The sequence below is a fragment of the Mercenaria mercenaria genome, chromosome 13, assembly GCF_021730395.1.
Source record: "Mercenaria mercenaria strain notata chromosome 13, MADL_Memer_1, whole genome shotgun sequence".
NCBI classification, from domain to species: Eukaryota; Metazoa; Mollusca; class Bivalvia; order Venerida; family Veneridae; genus Mercenaria; species Mercenaria mercenaria.
In genome coordinates, this window is record NC_069373.1 from 55491449 (window position 1) to 55515986 (window position 24538).

A 24538-nucleotide genomic window follows, 5' to 3' on the forward strand; every position below is an offset into this window, starting at 1 on the left:
TCCATGTTCAGGCCCCTTTGACCTTGACCTTTGATGGAGTGACCCCAAAAACTACAGGGATTGTCTACTTCATAAGCCCTGCCACCCTATGAAGTTTGAAAGTTCTAGGTCAAATGGTTCTCCAGTTATTGATCCCGGGGGGGAGGGGGAGACATAATTACAAGGAAAGCATCAACCAACTGATATATATTAAAATACAACTCTTATCAAAACGACTTTTTCAAGGACTTTCTGTCGTTATTTTTCTACAAAATTAAACTGTTGAATTGTTGAAGTACAGGAAATTATTTAAATTTCTATTTCTTGCAAATACTGTATAAAGAAAATATTGCATCAGGTGTTTACTCGTGAAAAATATTCCTATCTAACACTGAAACAAACAAATACCCTCTATATATTTACAGCTTTTTAGTGAAAACTAGAACTGTCAGAAGAGTGACTCATACCCCCACCATACGGTCTTGTCACAGAAGAATGGTAACCATAAGTAATCTTAAAAATACTTAGAATAATATAAAAATGCAAAAAAAGCTTAATACTTAAAAAGAAGTTTACTCGTCTTTGGAGTACTTCATCCTGGGCTTCCACGTATAAGTAATACTAGTATAATTATGTGCCCTGGATGGGATGAGGTAAATATAAAAAATCTCTAATATTAGAGATACACTAAAAGTGAATATAAAAAAGTGTCTTACCGACCCATGTTACCATAGAAAAATGTATTTACTTTTTACATAGGACTAATAATAAAAAAATTTATGTTAGAAAAATACCAAAAATATTGAAAATCTAAAAATAGGATTTCTAAAAACAGACTAATTCCTGGAATTTAAGGGGAAGAAACTCAGTACAAAAGTTTAAAAAAAAGTTACTTCCCTTTGGCTCTAAGCCAATCAGAATGAGATATAGTGAAAATACATCAAAATTAACCTTAAATTCTAAGTAAAAGGGGACATAATTCAAGAAAAATTGGTGTCAGAGTTATGCACCTTGTGTCACATGATGTGGGTGATGAGGTGGAACATCTATTTTAAGTTTAAATCAAATCCATTCAGTAGTAACTGAGATACAGTGAATATACATAAAAATTAACCTTAAATTCTAAGTAAAAAGGGGCATAATTCATGAAAACTTGGTGTCAGAGTTATGCACCTTGTGTCACATGTGGGTGATGAGGAGGAACATCTATTTTAAGTTTGAATCAAATCCATTTTGTAATAACTGAGATATAGTGAAAATACATCAAAATCAACCTTAAAAAATTAAAGTAAAAAGGGGACATAATTCATGAAAAATTGATGTCAGAGTTAAGCACCTTATGTCACATGATGTGGGTGATGAGGCTGAACAATTATTTTAAGTTTGAATCAAATCCATTTAGTAATAACTGAGATATAGTGAAAATACAACAAAATTAACCTTAAATTCTAAATAAAAGGGGACATAATTCATGAAAACTTGGTGTCAGAGTTATGCACCTTGTGTCACATGATGTGGGTGATAAGGTGGAACATCTATTTTAAGTTTGAATCAAATCCATTTAGTAATAACTGAGATAATAGATTTCGGGACGGGACACGACGCGACAAAACTGACTCCTAAATTCCCCCCTCCAAACATGTTTGGTGGGGGTATAATGAAAGAATGTTTGATGGTTCAAAATATAATCAAGAGCTTGTAGAACACGAAATGCCACCCTCTACACACACTTGGTGCATTCAGTAATTGCACAAGGAACAGAAATTATTTGGTCACTGTACACAAAAGTTCTTCTGTTCTGGGTCAATAACACCTTGACCTATTGACCTCAAAATCAATAGGGTCATGATCAACCTCCCTATAAAGTTTCGTGATCCTAGGCTCAAGCATTATCAAGTTATCATCTGAAAACGGTTTCACTGTTCCAGGTCAATGTGACCTTGATCTTTGGCCTACTGACCTCAAAATCAGGGGTCATCTGCTGGTCAAGACCAACCTCCCTAACAACTTTCATGATCCTAGGCCCAAGAGTTCTTGAGTTATCATTTAAACTAGAAATGTGTCCACGGGACACAGATGCCCCCACTACATGACAAAGGACACAAATTTTTTCCTTGGTCAGGGGCCATAATTCCTACAATACTGAATGAATCTGGATGTGAAACCCCAGGTGCACATCTGCACATGCTGACCAACATTCCTGTAAACTTTGGTGACTCTAGGTCAAATACTTTTGGAGCTATGCGCTACACAACATTAAAATGACAAATTTTTAACTAAGTCAGGGGCCATAACTCCTACATGACTGAATGAATCCGGACGTGAAACCCCAGGTGCACAACTGCACATGCTGACCAACATTCCTGTAAACTTTGGTGACTCTAGGTCAAATACTTTTGGAGCTATGAGCGACACAACATCAAAATGACCAATTTTTAACTAAGTCAGGGGCCATAACTCCTACATGACTGAATGAATCCGGATGCGAAACCCCAGGTGCACAACTGCACATGCTGACCTACATTCCTGTAAACTTTGGTGACCCTAGGTCAAATACTTTTGGAGCAACATTAAAATGACCAATTTTTTACTGAGTCAGGGGCCATAACTCCTAGACGACTGAATGAATCCGGCACAAAACCCCAGGTGCAAAACTACACATACTGACCAACATTCCTGTAAAGTTTTGTGACTCTACGTCAAATACTTTTGGAGCTAGGCGCGACACAACACTAAAATGACCAATTTTTACAAAGTCAGGGGCCATAACTCCTAAATGACTGAATGAATCCGGATGCAAAACCCCAGGTGCACAACTACACTTGCTGAGTAACATTCCTGTAAAGTTTTGTGACTCTAGATCAAATACTTATGGAGCTAGGCGCGACACAACATTCTCGGAAGGACGGACGGAAGGAAGGAAGGACAAGGGCAAATCTATATGCCCCCCGCCTCCCAAAAGTGGAGGCATGAAAACGTTTCACTGTTCTGGGTCACTGTGACCTTGACCTTTGACATACTGACCTCAAAATCAATAGGGATCATCTGCTGATCATGATCAACCTCCCTATTAATGCTCATTGGCCCAAGCTTCTCAAGTTATCGTCTGGAAACGGTTTAACTGTTCCGGGTCACTGTGACCTTGATCTTTGACCGACTGATCTCAAAATCAATAGGGTCATCTGCTTGTTATGACTAACCTCCCTATTTTAACTTTCATGATCCTAGGCCTAAGCATTCTTGATTTATCATCTGGAAACTGTTTAACTGTTCCGGGTCATTGTGACCTTGACCTTTGACCTACTGACCTCAAAATCATTAGGGGTCATTTGCTGGTCATGACCAACCTCCCTATCAACTTTCATGATCCTAGGCCCAAACATTGTTATCATCCTGATCCCATTTACTGTTCTGGGTCACTGTCACCTTGACCGTTGACCTACTGATCTCAAAATCAGTAGGGGTCATCTGCTGGTTATGACCAACCTCCCTATCAATTTTCATGATCCTAGGCCCATGTGTTCTTGAGTTATCATCCGGAAATGTTAAAGATATTTTGCAAGTTTGTACCAAATCAAGCCATAAACGAAATCTCTGTATGGCTGCTAAAGCCAAAATAGCACATTTTGGCCCTTTAATGGGCCATAACTCTGAAACCCATGATGGGATCTGGTCAGATTTCGAAAGAAACCGAGATATTATGCCAATACAAGTTGTGTGCAAGTTGAATTAAAATCAATTGCAAAATGTGGTCTCTATCTTGTTCACAAGCCAAAAATAGCAAATTTTGGCTCTTTAAGGGGCCCATTACTCTGGAACCCATGATGGAATCTGGCCAGTTTTCGAAAGGAACCCAGATATTGTGCCAATACAAGTTGTGTGCAAGTTTGATTAAAGTTGATTGGTCTCTTAATGTGTTCACAAGCTAAAAATAGCAAATTTTGGCCCTTTAAGGGGCCAAAACTCTGGAACCCATGAGGTGATCTGGCCAGTTTTTGACAGGTACCGAGATATCATGCAAATACAAGTTGTGTGCAAGTTTGATTAAAATTGATTGCAAAATGTGGTCTCTATCGTGTTCACAAGATATTGTGAATGGACGACGGACAAATTGCGATCACAAAAGCTCACCATGTCACTACATGACATTGGTGACGTAATAAAAATATGAAAACAGCCTAAGAAATGTCAATTTGATACTACACAAACCTTAACAAAACGAAGAAATAAACTATCTATTTACCATAAAGTGCTGTCCATGCCTGATTAATTACATCCAAACACACTGTTCCAGACCTAAAAGAGAAACATGTGGCATTCACCTTTATGCTTTACAAAAGAAAAAAAATTCATTGTACATTGACAGAATTCTTTTACCTATACACATGGTATAAATTCATACTCAATTCTAGGTCATTATGGGATCATTTTATCATTTGATTTATTAAGTTGGATGCTAATTACTTTCAGATCCAGGAGAGTTTTAGTACTGATTATTCTGGCTAAAGAACATAATTTTATCATTTCTTTAATAACAGTATTATAATGAAAGGAATCATCGAATATATGCATCCGTTCATTGTGGAATAATACGCACTCATAAAGTCGCACAATATTTTCAATACCTAACCTGTGCATTCTTCTCCATGCAAATCTTATAAACTGTAAAGTGCCAAACAAAATTTCATATCAGCTGCCATTATTTTGTATATCACTCAACATTCAGTGTACATGTCTTATAATAAAAATATTATTAGATTTGTAAAAAAGATATATGCACTACTACTTCAACATAGTAACACTGTACTCTTTAAAGTTAAACAACACCCACCTTTGCAGAAAATGTGCGTCTTCTCAATACATTGTATTTATCAATATGTACACATCTCGCACTAGCACTGGTTAGAAGCCCAGGCCACAAACATCAACATAATGCAAGTTAAGTCTAAGTAAAACAAACCTACTACGCTGAAGGCTAACAATGAAAGAATCCTTTAGAATTAGCTGAAACAAGTGACCAAGTATTTCAGTGGCAATACCGAAGTCCCCTACTGGTGGAAAACTTGTGAGTGTTCGCCCCTTGTGGTTGTTGGCAACAGCGTTAGAACTAAAATGCTTCAATGCATTTAGAAGCTAACTTAACACATATTGTCTCATCATGGGAAAAGTTTGTAAGTAGCACTAAGATAATCCATCAATGCATATATTGATATAAAAGTTATTTTTACTTGACCTTCAATAGTGACCTTGACCTTTGATCTACAAGCATGTCATGTATGTGCTAAATCTACATATTGCCCTCTATTCACATGCCAAGTTTTATGAATCCAGCTTGAATTCTTTTTGAGTAATTGCAGGATCCAGATTTATAGACTGAATGACGGATAAAGGGCATTCCTATAGTCCCCTCCAGTGTTCCACCAGTAGGGGACTAATAAAAAGTTATTTTCAGTCTTTAAATCTTACACTTCATCGATGTTTGGATGGAAGATTCTGTTCATGAAGCCGATGGAAGGTGATTTGAATGGATACTTTTCTGGGAGATCAACACGCACTTTCCACACTCCACCCTCATATGGGGCTGAAAACATAAAACAAATTACTTCTGTCTCCATTGCAAACACTTAAAGTGCCAACAAATATAAGAGAATAAGAAATCCATTTGTTAAAACAAATGGTTCAAATCATTTTGAAGCTATACTTACTATAAATGTATTTCTAAACAAAAACAGAGCTCGCAGATGTAGATCAGAGAGCAGGCTGACTCTTTTTTAACAAGAGGGCCCTGAAGGTCCTGTACCACTCACCTAAACCGGGTGTTACCCCCAGATAACCTAGTATTTAATATGACCTAGATTTCATAGAGACAAACATTTTGATTATGTTTTATGTGAATCCAGTAGATCATGATTCAAGGTTTCCAATGATTTGACCTAGTGATCTTACATGTAGGTACCCCACTTTTGAACTTCACCTAGATTTCATACAAAGATTTATGAAGATCAAGTTGAAAAAGTTGCCTCTAAAGTGTTAACAAAGATATTTCTATGATTTGATCTAATGACCTAGTTTTTCCCATGTGACCCAGTTACAAATATATCCTACACTGAAAACAAACATTCCAACCAACTCTCGTGAAGATAAGGTAGAAAATGTGGCCTTTTGAGTGTTAACAATGTCTTTCCATTATTTGACCCAGTGACCTAGTATCTGACCTAGATAATCCAGTTTCACAAACCTAATCCAGATTTCATAGAGACAAAGATTCCGAAAAAGTTTATGATGATTAAGTAGATGATTAAGTAGAGGAAGATACACCAAGGGGCATAACTCTTGTCAAGAAACAAATTACAGTTATTGGGATTGTTACCACACATGCAGATGATGATGGTAAAGATATATTTTGAGTTTCAAGTCATTATCTTATATAGTACCAAAGTTATGTCCAGAAAACGAAGTTTGTCAAAAAACTTAAGTATGAAAGGGGCATAATTTGGTCAAAAATACAAATCAAAGTTATGGGAATTATTACCACACATGCAGATGATGATGATAAAGATACATTTTAAGTTTCAAATCTACTAAGGTTATATCCAGAAAGCAAAGATTGCCCCAAAAAAGATATGAAAGGGGCATAATTCTGTCAAAAATACAATAAGAGTTATGGGGATTGTAACAAGAGGACCATGATGGTCCTGAATCGCTCACCTATCTCCACATGACCCAGTGTTCAACTGAGTATGACATCGTTATTTCTATTATTTGACATAGTGACCTAGTTTTTGAGCACATGTGACCTAGATATCAAGATAAAAAATTCTGACCAATTTTCATGAAGATCCATTGAAAAATATGGCCTCTAGAGAGGTCACAAGGTTTTTCTATTATTTGACCTAATGACCTAGTTTTTGAAGGCACGTGACCCACTTTTAAACTTGACCTAGATATCATCAAGGCGAACATTCTCACCAATTTTCATAAAGATCTCGTGAAAAATATGGCCTCTAGAGAGGTCACAAGGTTTTTCTATTTTTCGACCTACTGACCTAGTTTTTGACCGCACATGACCCAGTTACGAACCTGACCTAGATATCATCAAGCTGAACAATCTCACCAATTTTCATGAAGATCCATTGAGAAATATGGCCTCTAGAGAGGTCACAAGGTTTTTTCTATTTTTAGACCTACTGACCTAGTTTTTGACCCCACGTGACCCAGTTTCGAATCTGACTTAGATATCATCAAGATGAACATTCTGACCAACATTCATGACGATCTCATGAAAAATATGGCCTCTAGAGAGGTCACAAGGTTTTTCTATTTTTAGATCTACTGACCTAGTTTTTAACCCCACGTGACCCAGTTTCGAACTTGACCTAGATATCTTCAAGGTAAACATTCTGACCAATTTTTATGAAGATCCATTGAAAAATATCGCCTCTAGAGAGGTCACAAGGTTTTCCTATTTTTAGACCTACTGACCTAGTTTTTGACCGCACATGACCCAGTTTCGAACTTGACCTAGATATCATCAAGGTGAACATTCTGACCAATTTTCATGAAGATCCATTGAGAAATATGGCCACTAGAGAGGTCACAAGGTTTTTCTATTTTTAGACCTACTGACCTAGTTTTTGACCCCACGTGACCAAGTTTCGAACTTGACCTAGATATCATCAAGGTGAACATTCTGACCAATATTCATGAAGATCTCATGAAAAATATGGCCTCTAGAGAGGTCACAAGGTTTTTCTATTTTTAGATCTACTGACCTAGTTTTTAACCCCACGTGACCCAGTTTCGAACTTGACCTAGATATCATCAAGGTGAACATTCTGACCAATATTCATGAAGATCTCATGAAAAATATGGCCTCTAGAGAGGTCACAAGGTTTTTCTATTTTTAGATCTACTGACCTAGTTTTTAACCCCACGTGACCCAGTTTCGAACTTGACCTAGATATCATCAAGATGAACATTCTGACCAATTTTCATGAAGATGCATTGAGAAATATGGCCTCTAGAGAGGTCACAAGGTTTTTCTATTTTTAGACCTAATGACCTAGTTTTTGACCCTACATGACCCAGTTTCGAACTTGACCTAGATATCATCAAGATAAACATTCTGACCAAAATTCATGAAGATCTCATGAAAAATATGGCCTCTAGAGAGGTCACAAGGTTTTTCTATTTTTAGACCTACTGACCTAGTTTTTGACCCCACGTGACCCAGTTTCGAACTTGACCTAGATATCATCAAGGTGAACATTCTGACCAATTTTCATGAAGATCTTGTGAAATATATGGCCTCTAGAGAGGTCACAAGGTTTTTTCTATTTTTAGACCTACTGACCTAGTTTTTGATGGCACGTGACCCAGTTTCGAACTTGACCTAGATATCATCAAGATGAACATTCTGACCAACTTTCATAAAGATCCCATGAAAAATGTGACCTCTAGAGTGGTCACAAGCAAAAGTTTACGGACGCACGGACGGACGACGGACGACGCGCGATCACAAAAGCTCACCTTGTCACTTTGTGACAGGTGAGCTAAAAACACAATGCAGATGATAATTATGAAGAAATATATTTAATTTCAAGTCAGTATCTTTTAAAGTACCAAGATATGTCTATAAATGAAGCATTCGAAAAAATTTAACATGAAAATTATTCCAAGTATAACAACTTTGTGACCTTGCCCTTGGGTATGATGGGCCCAGCCCCTGCACATACTTTGTATGCTGGACAATGTTTATGTGAACTTACAGTTAGATATAAGCAATAGTAACAAAGATACGACAGAAAAACAAAGGTTGCCGAAAAACTTTAACCATAAAAATAATCTAAGTATAACACCTTGGTGACCTTGACCTTAGGTATAATCACGGGTACTAAACAGTGCCTGCGGTACCGCCTGTGCCGACGAGGATTGAAGGCACTTCGCTTCCTGTACCGCAGGTACTTCGTCAATGTTTACAAAACGAGCGAGATCGGTGAGTGATTTTTGTCATTTTTGTCATTTTGTTACTGCATGAAGCATTTTTTCAAAAATCGGGGAATGTAGCGGGATGTAGATGTATCTTATCGACACATCCATGCTAAAATTTGTGGCAAATGATCAATTTCCTAGAAACGTAAGGACAAATAAGTTGGGAATGAAACGTGATTTTTTCACATCAGTGACTGTTAAGACTCATTTCTTTTCGCTGACCCAAACGATGTTGTCTCCGCCGTCGTAAATTGTATTTATAAATGACACGTGATCTGCTAAAACATAAAATGTGTCCAGAAAATTCCAAATTTGAACGTTATGCCAATTTTGGAAAAGTGCCGCAGGCATTTCGACGATGCCGCAGCCCCTTTGAGGTGCTGCAGGCACTTTGAAAAAGTATCGGGACATAAATTTGGCGAAACTAGACAAACAGACAAATGGAAAAACAGAGAAACAGAAGGGCAGAAACTAAATGCCCCCATGATACTGTAATAAATTGACTTTATAGTATTGTAAAATAAAAAGGACCAAACCTTTGTCACGCTTTAAATATCCATCCATTAAGGTGGCATAAGCTATAAACCAATAAAAAATTTCATATAAAATTCAGCTACTTAAAAAAAAAACAATTTTGTTACAGTTTCTAGATTTTCATCCCGTCGTAGACCTATTTTCCACAAGATATCCATACATTTCCTTCAAGGAAACGAAAAGAAAAAAGGGGTGTTGATTAGTATGCAGTGAAATGCAAGTCAGGTACCCTCATATTGCCGCATTTCAGAAAGCGTCCGCAGAATAAACACCCTACTTTCGTTTTCACGTAAACAACTCGAAAACATGCGAATATTAGCATGAAAAGTGTCCTATTTTATGTAACAATCATTCCACGAGTGAAATACTGCCCATTTGGCTCCCGATTTACGCGCAAATGCGCGAAAAATGGAAAAAAAAATAGGATCTACTTATTAGGGACATCTTTCGAAAGTCAAGGAAGCACATTTCTGACCGAATTACTGCATTATAACCTATATTTCTGCCACGAGATAGGTAGGACGTTGTCGCGATACTTAAGAAATTATCATGATAAAGCGAAGTTTTCTAATAAGAGTCTCAATAGTCAAAAGTTTTCTGTAAATATTACAATCTCGATACCATTTGTGTAAGAGCCCATTGTGGACAGCTGACATTTACTAGCTAGACAGTTATTTCGGTATAAAGTCAGAAACTATATTGATATTTCGAAATTTTCTGTAGTTATTTTAATAGCCTAACGTTTCCTGGAAATATGAAGCATATCTACAAAAAAAAAATATTGTGAAAATGTTTTCAGAAAAATGGAGAACTTAAAAAGTATAGCTCATAAACGATCAAACGGGAGAAATGTAATAGTTTTTACATGTACGTAAAACCTATTTTCTTCCTGCAAACAAAACTTTGAGAAAAAAAAAACCATATCGAGCAGCTTAGGACGGACAGAGAAGGAAATTTTCAAAAAGCATAATGTTTGGGAAATACAGTTTGCTTCAACTGACCGGAACAATCGCGTACTAGAGTTTAAGATTACCCGCGAAGATAAACCGATTGCTAAACTATTTGATATTAGTGAATATAAAATATAATCGTGCGAATGCGAGTTATTGGAGATTTGGTTAGTTATGGGCCAATTTATGAAACTTTTTGAAGTGCCTGCGGCACCTCGAAGGGGCTGCGGCATCGTCGAAATGCCTGCGGCACTTTTCCAAAATTGGCATAACGTTCAAATTCGGAATTTTCTGGACACATTTTATGTTTTAGCAACTCACATGTCATTTATATATATAATTTACGACGGCAGAGACGACATCGTTTGGGCCAGCGAAAAGAAATGAGTCTAAACAGTCACTGATGTAAAAAAATCACGTTTCATTCCCAACTTATTTGTCCTTACGTTTCTAGGAAATTGATCATTTGCCACACATTTTAGCACAGATATGTAGATAAGATACGTCTACACCCCGCTACATTCCCCGATTTTTGAAAAAATGCTTCATGCAGTAACAAAATGACAAAAATGACAAAAATCACTCACCGATCTCGCTCGTTTTGTAAACATTGACGAAGTACCTGCGGTACAGGAAGCGAAGTGCCTTCAATCCTCGTCGGCACAGGCGGTACCGCAGGCACTGTTTAGTTACCGTGTATAATGGGCCCAGCCGCTGCACATACTTTGTTTGTATGCTGGACAATGTTTATGTGAAGTTACAGTAAGATATATGCAACAGTAAGAAAGATATGACAGAAAAACAAAGGTTGCCGAAAAACTTTAAACCAAGAAAGCTCACGCCAATGCCGGGGCAAGTAGAATAGCCCCCCTATTCTCCGAATAGTGGAGCTAAAAATGGTTTCCTATGATTTAACCTAGTGACATACTTTTAAAATCTTACATGTAGGTAAGGAAATTTTTAAACTTTGACTTATATTTGATGGAGAAAAATATTCTGACAGTTTTTTATGAAGATCAAATGGAAAATACATGTGGACTCTAAGAGTGTTAAATAAGGCTTTTCCAAGAATTGACCTAGTTTTTGACCTTGGGTTAACCCATTTTGAACTTAAAGGCGAAAGCTAGAGTCTCTGTTTATGAGATGCGCAAAGTTTTTCCCATAATAGAATTTCTTCAAAAGTCATAGGTCACCAGTATTGAAAGAGTTATCTGCCCTTGAAAACGTTTTTCCCCCAAAAAATGCCATTTTCGAGGGCAGATAACTCATTTTCAAAACTGGTGACCTATGACTTTTATTGCATATTTTTGTTTCTTAGATGATTGTCCTTCAATATCCAAAGTTTGAAGAAATTCTATTATTGGGAAAAATTTCGCCCACCTCATATACAGATCGAGACTCTAGCATATCGAGGGCTTAGAGCGAAACTGGTCTATCTGTATATAGAAATAGAAGCAGATAGACCAGTTTCGCTCTAAGCCCTCGATATGCTTTAATCTAGATTTAAAAGAAACAAACATTCTGACAGGTAAAAATATCGCCCATCTCATATACAGAGACTCTATCTTATGCTTTAATCTAGATTTAAAAGAAACAAGCATTCTGACAAAGTTGTATGAAGATCAAGTCAAAAATATCGTCTCTAGATTATTAACACAAGCTTTTTTTATGTTCTGACCTAGTGCTAGTTTAAGATGTCAGATAACCCAGTTTTAACTTTACTCTTAACTTAATACTAGCCAAACATTCTGACAAAGTTTAACGAAGAGCAAGATGAAAATGTGACCTCTCGCGTGTTTATAACGTTTTTCTATGGTTTTACCTAGTGACTTAGATCTGAATTATTGTTTGTTTGTTTGATTTGGGTTTAACGCCTTTTTTCAACAGTATTTCAGTCATATAACAGCGGGCAGTGTTCCTGATTCTGTACCAGTACAAACCTGTTCTCCGCAAGTAACTGCCAACTTCCCCACATGAATCAGAGGAAGAGGACTAATGATTTCAGACACAATGTCATTTATCAAATAGTCACGGAGAACATTACCCCACCCGAGGATCGAACTCGCGACCCCACGATCCATAGACCAACGCTCTACCTACTGAGCTAAGTGGGCGGGTTAGATCTGAATTAACCCAGTTTCAAACTTTATTTCATGGAGACAAACATTCTATTTTTTTTTCCTAAAGATCAAATGGAAAATGTGGCCTCCACAGTACGTGTCAACAAGGATTTTTTTTTTATATTTCCTTATTAAAATAAAACTCTGCATCAAAATTTTAGTAGACTGTACTACAAAAGTAAAATTCTAACTGTTTCTTCTATGTAAAACAAGAAATTGTAACAGAGTTACAAACGTCCCTCCGCCAAGGGACATTTTTCACAAAACATACTGCATGCCAATACAACATCTTCTAGGTAATAGGACAACATACTAACAATGTATATACAGTGCATTCGCGATGCTACGAATCGCAGTTTAACGAAATACCGGTATACTACGAAAAGGTTTTGAGGTCCCGGCTGCTTTCCTTCTTATTTCTATGTTACAAATTCGCGGTTTTACGAAAATGCAATTTTACGAAAAATGCGCTCCTACGAATGTATAGTTATGTCCTTAAAGCATGTTTTCAACTTGTTTAAGTTGCGATTTTACGAATACCTGTATCGTCTAAATTTTCACACCTTCCATAACGGCGTGAAAACTTTTTAGAGTGGAAAGTGTCACTATCATTTACCTGGGCGTAAACAGTAATTAAAGTGTGAAAACTTAGTAATTAAATTCGAAACACATATTACGCTGTACACTATGACAAAAGTTTGTGGTTAATTTTTTCTCCCTATAACTATCAGATCGGATGGCATACCAGTCACACTTGCTTCGATATCTATACGTGTCAAACAATCACAGCATAAAGAAAATAAAAACAAATATTTAAGTCCTGATCGTCTGTTTATTGTCGTTTTATTATTCCAAACAATTCAGTAAAGGGTAGCTGAGGGTATCGGAATATGCAATTGTGATTTTTTTGTTCTCGTGCAACATTGTACCCTATATATGTTTAATGTACAGTGAATAAAAAAGCAGGGGTGTAAAATTCCACTCGCCCGCTCGCATTGGCGAGTTTAAGTCTGGATAGGACGAGTGGATCTCGCTGTATACTCGACCGATCGGGCGAGTGGTTTTTACGTCGTAGCTTTAATGAATCTTGAAAAACGTTAACAAACCTTGAGACAGTTCAGTTGCTACTTTGATTTACTAGAATTTACCCGCGAATCGTAAAGATATCAAAACGTCATGCCGGTAATTTTCCATTCTGAGAGCACGTGCGACCTATCGTAATATCAAATTTACATCTCCGTTACCTTTGTTTATCGACACGTACACAAAAAACGCGCGTAGTGCATTCATTTTTTTTTAAATTATCGCTACAGTTTTTCAACATCGCTTGAGAAGTAATACAATTTGAATTCTACTAAGATTTCAATAAAATATCGACGGAGATGTAAGCATATTTGTATGAAAACGGTCGAATTTTCATATAATCATCTGTTAAATTTCAAACAGCGCGATCTTAATTACTGATTTCTTTCTAAGAGAAAATAAGTGATACATACTATGGGCATAAAATTCGGACTTTTGACCAGAAAGAACAAAAACAGAATTAAAAAATCTTAAATAATGAAAAAGCGGCAGTAATTTAAATACATTGAGTAAAACGATTTTTTTGGTAAAAAGGTTTCTGTTAGTGCAGCGGAATAGGTTACGTGACCTCGTGGACGTAAATAGAAATGTGGTTTTAAAATAAAACAAAATGATGTTGTTGCGGTTTTTAATAAATTATAAGTTTTAAATGAATCTTTGTACATGTCTTTTTTTTATAAAATATTCTTCTCAAACGATAGTGTAAATTCCTTAAGGACAAATAGGTCACATGGCCCCATGACAATCTCGTGCAACAATACCGCTTTGATCTCCACTTCAGATGTCATGATACCGACACACTTCTTTTAGCTTTTTGAGAGGATGTTAATTTATGATGAAAACAGGCCAATTACTTAGTTTATCAACAGAATAATTACCGATGATCGTCAACTTTTTTTTTCGTTTTCAAGACGGGTAGGTGGATGATGATTATTGTGTCCATATTTTTAGGACACTTTTCAAAATTATCATTTTTTGGGAAATAAGTCTTGAGAAAATGAAAATAACTGATGTTTAATACTTTCCCGACACTTTGGGAAACTAAGGTAGGGGTTAGACTGTGATTATTTTTACTATCGATGCAGTTATTATGGAGAGCAACTTGATGGTGGAGATGACAAAATTAGTGAAAGAAAAATGTCTGGTGTGAAAAGGAAATTTAAGAGTAAGAAAAACGAATAATCAAAAAGGAAACGTAGTGTACGAGCTATGTGTTATGTTTGAAATTTGCTTGTTGTGCATAATACTCCTTCCATAAAACGTGACAGTATTAAAAATGCCAATTATTAGGGCGAGTGACTGTCCACTTAGGGCGAGTAGATTTTACTAGCTACTAGTCCTGCAGGGCGAGTGGTGTGAAAAAGAATTTTACACCCCTGAAAAGTAAAGGAAAAAAAAAACGTTTTACATTCCAGATACCATCTGAGTTCAGATTCGAATAATATTTGTAGTAAACCTAGATGTCATATAAAATTGGTATGCATGTACTCCTATACGAAAATCACGTTTAAATATCACGGGTTACGACGTGTAGATATTAAGGTGCTGTATAGCGAAATTTCCTATGCTACGTTCGAACGAAAATGCGATATTACGAAAAAACCGGGCGGTCCCTTGGCTTTTCGTAGGATCGCGATTGTACTGTAAATCAAAACTATATATCATAATAATTAATGTCTGGAAATTTATAATGGGTGAATGCTTACCAGTAATGCTAATATCTGTATTTCACAGATTTAATGTGATCAAAAATAAAAGGAAATATTGTATGATATTAAAGGAGGTAATCAATAAACAAATGAAATGCAATAGCATGACATATGGTACTAAAAAAAACTTGCCAGAATGTCACAATATATGCCCATCATAGCAAATTTTTTTACACTAGCACCTGTATTTGCATACGGAATTTTTTGGTCAGTTATAAAAAAGTTATATATAGTAACAACAAAGGGAAGTTAATCCTAAAAAAAAATCTATATAATAATAAAAACATTATTATAAGTCCACAAAAATATCATTACCAGGTAGAGGTAGGTCAAAATACTCCTAAAAATTGAATGTAACATGCATGTTGTGCCACAGAAAAATAGTCTCGATTCTTCCCTATGGCCAGTAATAAACAAGAGCACCGCCTTGCGGGTGCTGGCGCTCATCTGATTTTTTTTGTGTAATAGAAATATTGTCCTACCCATGATTTTCTAAGTCTAAAAAGGGCCATCATTCTTGCAAAAAGCAGGATAGAGTTATGTTTCTTGATGTACAGTGTCCACTTATGATGGTGAAAAACTGTTGCAAGTTTTAAAGCAATAGCTTTGATAGTTTATGAGAAAAGTTGACTTAAACATAATACTCAACCAAGAAAATGATTTTCTAAGTCCAAAAGGGGCAATAATTATTGCAAAAAGCAGGATGGAGTTATGTTGCTTGCTGTACAGGGTCAGCTTATGATGGTCAACAAGTGTTGCAAGTTTCAAAGCAATAGCTTTGATAGTTTAAGAGAAAAAGTTGACCTAAACATAAAACTTAACCAAGAAATCTGATATTTTCTATGTCCAAAAGGGGCCATAAATCTTGCAAAAAGCAGGATGGAGTTATGTTTCTTTCTGTACAGGGTCAACTTATGATAGTGAACAAGTGTTGCAAGTTTTAAAGCAATAGCCTTGATAGTTTAGGATAAAAGTTGACCTAAACATAAAACTTAACCAAGAAATCTGATATTTTCTAAGTACAAAAGGGGCCATAAATCTTGCAAAAAGCAAGATGGAGTTATGTTTCTTGCTATACAGGGTCAGCTTATGATGGTGAACAAGTATTCCAAGTTTCAAAGCAATAGCTTTGATAGTTTAGGAGAAAAGCTGACCTAAACATAAACTTAACCAGGCAACGCTGACGCCGACGCCGACAACCGCTCAAGTGATGACAATAACTCATCATTTTTTTCAAAAAATCAGATGAGCTAAAAAGTTAAAATATAAGCTATTTAGGCCTAAAAAAAAATATCTTTGTTTCCAGTAACATGCTCAAAAAAATTAGGGTAGGTAGGTCAGAATCTTTTTTTTTTTTGCAATTTTTTTTTATTAAGGGAGACTTTTCAGAAATTATTTTTGTGTCAAACAAGAGCACCGCCTTGCGGGTGCTGACGCTCATCTGATTTTTTTGTATAATAGAAATATTGTCCTACCCATGATTTTCTAAGTCTAAAAAGGGCCATCATTCTTGCAAAAAGCAGGATAGAGTTATGTTTCTTGATGTACAGTGTCCACTTATGATGGTGAAAAACTGTTGCAAGTTTTAAAGCAATAGCTTTGATAGTTTATAAGAAAAGTTGACTTAAACATAATACTCAACCAAGAAAATGATTTTCTAAGTCCAGAAGGGGCAATAATTATTGCAAAAAGCAGGATGGAGTTATGTTGCTTGCTGTACAGGGTCAGCTTATGATGGTGAACAAGTGTTGCAAGTTTCAAAGCAATAGCTTTGATAGTTTAAGAGAAAAAGTTGACCTAAACATAAAACTTAACCAAGAAATCTGATATTTTCTAAGTCCAAAAGGGGCCATAAATCTTGCAAAAAGCAGGATGGAGTTATGTTTCTTGCTGTACAGGGTCAGCTTATGATGGTGAACAAGTGTTGCAAGTTTTAAAGCAATAGCTTTGATAGTTTAGGATAAAAGCTGACCTAAACATAAAACTTAACCAAGAAAACTGATTTTCTAAGTCTAAAAGGGGCAATAACTCTTGCAAAAAGCAAGATGAAGTTATGTTTCTTGATGTACAGGGTCTGCTTATGATGGTGAACAAGTATTCCAAGTTTCAAAGCAATAGCTTTGATAGTTTAGGAGAAAAGTTGACCTAAACTTAAAACTTAACCAAGAAATCTGATATTTTCTAAGTACAAAAGGGGCCATAAATCTTGCAAAAAGCAAGATGGAGTTATGTTTCTTGCTATACAGGGTCAGCTTATGATGGTGAACAAGTATTCCAAGTTTCAAAGCAATAGCTTTGATAGTTTAGGAGAAAAGCTGACCTAAACATAAAACTTAACTAGGCAACGCCAACGCAGACGCCGACGCCGACAACCGCTCAAGTGATGACAATAACTCATCATTTTTTTTTTTCAAAAAATCAGATGAGCTAAAAATGAATACAAATAAGGGGGTTTATGCCTTTAGAGCATCAATAAGTTGATTTCTAACATCACTGGCCATGTTTAAAGCATAAAAAGTGCAGTTTTGCAACTTTTTGTTAAAAAGTTGAAAACAATATTCTCCAAGGTCATAAAAACATTTAGGGTCAGGCCAAAAATTTAGGTTAGGTCGGGATACCGGAAACAAACAATTGACCTTTGACGTCTAAGTGTGACCTTGACCTTGGAGCTAGGGGTCTGGGTCTTGTGCAATTGACACATCCTCTACTAGTAATTATGGGGAACATTTATGCCAAGTTATTTCAAATTCCTTCATGGATGGCAAAGTTATGGACCGGACACAAAGTGTAGCGGAACGACAGACAGAAGGATGGACCAAAGGACGCAGCCTATTTCTATGTCCCCATTCTTTTCTTCGAAACTGGCAGGGGACAATAACAAGCTCTGTCTCTAGGCTTCGAATTTTTGCCCCTTATCAAGAATGGAATACTTCTTATAATTGTGTTACATCCATTCAATGTTCTGTTTTAACATAACATTATTCCCTATAAAATATTATAATATCACTGTTACAATATAATGTAAACATTAGTTCTTTATAAAGTAACTGAAAACAAGAGGGCCATGAAGGCCCTGTATCGCTCACCTGACTTATTGACCTAAAGATATCAAGATTACCATTCTAACCAAGTTTCATTAAGATATGGTCTCTAGAGTGTTAACTTGTTTTTCCTTTAATTTAACCTAGTGACCTAGTTTAGACCCCACATGACCCAGATTCCAACCTGACCTAAAGATCATCAAGATTAAAAGTCTAACCAAGTTTCATGAAGATACAGTCATAAATGTGGCTTCTAGATTGTTAACAAGCTTTACTTTTGATTTGACCTGGTGACCTAGTTTTTTATCCTACCTGACCCAGATTGGAACTTAACCTTAAGATCATTAAGATTAACATTCTGACCAAGATTACCATTCTAACCAAGTTTCATTAAGATATGGTCTCTAGAGTGTTAACTAGTTTTTCCTTTAATTTGACCTAGTGACCAAGTTTAGACCCCACATGACCCAGATTCCAACCTGACCTAAAGATCATCAAGATTAAAAGTCTAACCAAGTTTCATGAAGATACAGTCATAAATGTGGCTTCTAGATTGTTAACAATTTTTACTTTTGATTTGACCTGGTGACCTAGTTTTTTATCCTACCTGACCCAGATTGGAACTTAACCTTAAGATCATTAAGATTAACATTCTGACCAAGTTTTAAAAAATATGGTCATAAATGTGATCTCTAGAGTGTTCTCTAGTTTTTCCTTTGATTTGACCTGGTGACCTAGTTTTTGATCCCATATGACCCAGATTCCAACTTGGTCTAAAGATCATCAAGATTAACATTCTGACCAAGTTTCATGAAGACTTAATCATAAATTTGACCTCTAGATTGTTAAAAAGCTTTACCTTTGATTTGACCTGGTGACCTTGTTTTTGACTCCACATGACCTAGATTTAAATCTTACCTAGAAGTCATCAAAACAAACATTTTGATTAATTCCTGTGAGTTTCAAACTTAAAATTAGGTCTGTAGAGTGTAAACAGGCTTTACCTTTCAGTTGACCTAGTGACCTAGTTTTTGACCCCACCTGACCCAGATTGAAACTTGACCTAAAGATCTTCAAGATTAACACTCTGATCAAGTTTCATTAAGATATTGTCATGAATGTGGCCTCTGGAGTGTTAACAAGTTTTTCCTTTGATTTGACCTGGTGACCTTGTTTTTGACCCCATCTGACCCAGATTTAGTTCTGACCTAAATATCATCAAGATTAACATTCTAACTAAGTTTCATTAAGATACGATTATAAATGTGGCTTATAGAGTGTTAACATGCTTTTCTTTTGATTTGAACTGGTGACTTAGTTTCTGAACCCATCTGACCCAGATCTGAACATCACCTAAAGATCATCAAGATTAACATTCTGACTAAGTTTCATTAAGATATGGTTATAAATGTGGCTTATAGAGTGTTAACTAGCGTTTCCTTTGATTTGACCTGGTAACCTAGTTTTTGAACCCATCTGACCCAAATTTGAACATGACCTAGAGATCATCAAGGTTAACATTCTGACCAAGTTTCATCAAGACATCTAAATAAATGTGGCCTCTAGAATGTTAACAAGCTTTACCTTTGATTTGACTTGGTGACCTAGTTTTTGACTCCACTTAACCTAAATTTGAACTTGACTTAACGATCGTCAAGATTAACATTCAGACTAAGTTTCATTAAGATATGGCCATGAAAGTGGCCTCTGGAGTGTTAAGTAGCTTTTCCTTTGATTTGACCTGGTGACCTAGTTTTTGACCCCACCTGACCCAGATTTGACCTGGTGACCTAAAGATCATCAAAATTAACATTCTGACCAAGTTTCATTAAGATATGGTCATAAATGTGGCCTCTAGAGTGTTAACATGCTTTACATTTGATTTGACCTGGTGACCTCATTTTTGACCCCACCTGACCCAGATTTAAACTTGACCTGAAGATCATCAAGACTAACATTCTAACTAAGTTTCATTAAGATACGGTCATAAATATGGCCTCCAGAGTGTTAACTAGCTTTTCCTTTGATTTGACCTGGTGTCCTTGTTTTTGACCCCACATGACCCATATTCAAACCTAAAGATCATCAAGGTTAACATTCTGACTAAGTTTCATGAAGATATATTATAAATGTGGCCTCTAGCGTGTTAACAAGCTTTTCCTTTGATTTGACCTGGTGACCTAGTTTTTGACCCCACATGACCAAGATTCAAATTCAACCTAAAGATCACCAAGATTAACATCCTGGCCAAGTTTCATGAAGATACAGTCATAAATGTGGCCTCTAAGTGTTAACAAGCTTTTCCTTAGATTTGACCTGGTGACCCTATTTTTGTCCCCAGATGATCCAATATCAAATTCGTCCAAGATTTTATTGAGGGTAACATTCTGACCAAGTTTAATTAAGATTGGACCAAAATTTTGACCTCTAGAGTGTTAACAAAATTTTCCTTTGATTTGACCTGGTGACCTAGTTTTTGACCCCAGATGACCCAATATCGATCTCGTCCAAGATTTTATTGAGGGTAACATTCTGACCAAGTTTAATTAAGACTGGACCAAAATTGTGACCTCTAGAGGGTTAACAAGATTTTCCTTTGATTTGACCTGGTGACCTAGTTTTTGACCCCAGATGACCCAATATCTAACTCGTCCAAGATTTTATTGAGGGTAACATTCTAACTTTCATTAAGATTGGGCCAAAATTGTGACCTCTAGGGTGTTAACAGTCAAATTGTTGACGACTGATGGACGGACGACGGACACAGGGCGATCACAAAAGCTCACCTTGAGCACTTTGTGCTCAGGTGAGCTAAAAATCTACTTTCCTACTCTTTCCATTCATTCATTTTTTTTTTAATCATAGATTACTTAAACTAATCATTTTTAATAGTTATCAATCAATTAATAATCTCAGATCTAATTACAGGTATTCATACCTTACCTAAAATATGTTAAAAGATAAATGTATAACTATGTCATTCCTTTGTGAGAGAAGGCACTTCATTATATAAATGTTTATATTGACTGACTCTCTGTCTCTCTTTTAATGCAACATCTGAAAACTGACTGCATTTAATCTAATTCTTCAGAGACATAATCATCAATTCAACAGATCTATTTTATTGAATTTTCCGCATTTCCATCTTTCACTTCAGCACAAAGCGACACTTCAAATCATGACATAATCTGAAAACGTAATCTTACACCAAAAGCAGAAATAAAGAGAAATATTAATTAATTATTCTTTAAAACATATTCTGATAGAATGTCTACAGTGATGTTACCAGTAATCATGTTTAGCAAAAAACGACTAGAGCTATCCCTAAATGTGATTAATATCATTTTGTCAGAGGGCCCAAGAAGACATTTTGTCTTAAATTTGGTCTTTTTTCAATTTATTTATTTATTTTGTTGGGTTTAGCGTCGCACTGACACAATTATAGGTCATATGGCGACTTTCCAGCTTTGATGGTGGAGGAAGACCCTAGGTGCCCATCCATGCATTAATAATTTCATCATGAGCGGCCACCTGGGTAGAACCACTGACCTTCCATAAGCCAGCTGGATAGCTTCCTCACATGAAGTATTCAACGCCCCGAGTGAGGCTCGAACCCACATCGATGAGGAGCAAGTGATTTGAAGTCAGCGACCTTAACCACTTGGCCACAGAGGCCCCCGGTCATTTTTCAAAGGTAGGTATAAATGAGTCATACACTTGAACACTTCATTGTGATATTTAGTTTTAAAACTGTGGAAGTACAGCTCGTTTAAATGGGTCAGCCGTGTTGATGTACTTATAAAATAGACTTGCCCAGTTTATAGGTTGGTCAGGGCTACAGATATGTATTGTATTTTGCCATCAGAATATTTCTATAAACTGCTTCTTCCCCTTCCGTTTGGATCCGTCCATGTTTACAAACACGTTTGTTTATTTTATGGACTGTACTTTACTGGCTAGAGCAACAGGTGCCCCACCTTTGTCTTTCAAGCAAAATATGTCATGCTCTGTTTTACTTTATGAACACAAAATTTTCATTAAGGTATTTTCATTTTAACCAAAACAAAGACTAATTTCTGCCCACAAAATACCTGCTGAAGTGCTCAAAATGATATAATTATCATCTTATTTAACCAACAACCACTGTTTAAAATCCTCTTATCTCAAAATAATAAGTAGTAAGGCAAGCCACACTGTCAGTGTGGAACAACAGATGTCCTAGAAAAAACATGTAATTACATTGATTGAATTTAAAGAAAGTCGTTCAGTGATCAATATCCCATTTTCTGTACTGTCAGCAATGTCTTCCACAATACATTCATGATGATGTGCATTATGTCAGGCAACTTTTGCATTAATGCTATATCAGTCCTATTCGTTAAAAACATAATGAGCCGCACCATGAGAAAACCAACATTTGCAACCAGCATGGATCCAGAACAGCCTGCGCATCCACGCAGTCTGGTCAGGATCCATGCTGTTCGCTTTCAAAGCCTATTGCAATTAGAGAAACCGTTAGTGAACAGCATGGATCCTGACCAGACTGCGCTAATGCGCAGGCTGGTCTGGATCCATGCTGGTCACAAATGCCTATGTTGGTTTTCTCATGGTGCGGCTCATATATATAACAAGTAAATGACTCTGGGGGCACTTTCTTTTGCAAAATGGGATGGGGTAGGGAAAGAGTGAATATAAACTGTACATTTAATGAATGAATGAATGAATTTCAACAATCATAATATTCTGACACATTAAATAATTTGGGGGGGGGGGGGGGGGGGGGGGGTGTTGGTTTAAATATTGGAGGCAGTGGGTAAAGTAAGGGAGACCTTGGGCATATATAATTATAATGGGCCTGCCTAGAGTATATGGTAAAATAAAACATCTGAGTGAAGGCCCCTCAATGTCTTTAGAATACAGTACATATTGGTTAGAATTTATTTGTGATTGTAAATACACTGAACACAAATAACTAACATGTTATGGTACTCCCGGCACATTATTATTTCCTAGGATATCACTTTTCAAAACTCTTTTTTTACAACAGTACTATGAATAATGTATTAACTGAAAAGGCACTCTATCATTAATAGTCCACTGAAGTCAAGATTATTACAGACAAGAAATATCTTTAAAAATGATGGTCGGCGAATTGTAATAAGGAAAGAAGTTTATGAATTTTTCATCTAACATTCATCTTTCATCTAACATTTTTCAAAATGCAAAACTAAACACCGCACTTTAACAATTTAAATGGTTCTCTTTTAATTTTTCGCAAAGGTTTCGTAGGGTTGCAATTTTGTTTCGTTTATCCTTAGACGAATAATTACAGCAGTAGTTTGATGAAGATTCATGAAGCAGTTCATGAGAAGAGGTCATTAAACGTGTTTATATTTTCAGCTAAATTGGTCCCTATTCCCATTTGTAACAAAAAAGCAGGAGACCTTACGATATTGTTACACACCGAGTTTGATAAAAATCCATTACATTTTAGTGGTTAATGCGAAGAAAGGCATATCTGCTTTTAGCTATAGTGGTCCCTAATAGGGCCCAAGTTCCTATATAAATAAATTTGGAAGAGGACCTTATAATGATGCTCCAGACCAAGTATGGCAAAGATCCACCAAGCTGTTCATGAGACGCTGTATAAAGGCATTTCTAGTTTTAGCTCTAGCAGCCCCTAAAAGGGGTCAAATGTCCCAGCTGAACAAAGTTGGCTGCGGGCCTAATAAAGATGCTACAAATCAAGTTTGATTAGAATACATGAGAAAAAAATCAATTTAAGGATTTTTTTATTTATTATTTTTATTTATTTCTAAAATAGGCCAACTGATCCCGCTTTAACAAATAGCATATTCGCTATTCATGAATCTTTGGACAATGACGTCACACCTTTAAAAAAGTGAAGGTCAAGCAAAACATACAATTGTAATTATTTCAATATTTCTGTTTCATAAGCAAAGTTTGACCATAGTCATATCACATAGATAAACTGTATGCAGCGTACCTTCATTTCAGTTTAATGAGATTCAGTCATTATATAGCATATATATAATAAAACAGATTTCAACTGAGTTCAATATTTGCATACCATACTAAAGAAATATATTCATATATAATAAATCAGTTAA

At 36.1% G+C, this 24538-nt stretch overlaps 1 protein-coding gene across 1 annotated transcript in view; it reads right to left on the reverse strand.

The window, feature by feature from the left end:
- LOC123529135 (ubiquitin-conjugating enzyme E2 H) overlaps positions 1-24538 on the reverse strand; it is a 33583-nt gene that overhangs the window by 3769 nt on the left and 5276 nt on the right. The window contains exons 3-4 of the mRNA XM_045309353.2: positions 5446-5560; positions 4223-4275 (exon numbers count right to left, since the gene is read on the reverse strand). Of these exons, the coding sequence (XP_045165288.1) occupies positions 4223-4275; positions 5446-5560 (168 nt within the window). The remainder of the gene's footprint in view (positions 1-4222; positions 4276-5445; positions 5561-24538) is intronic.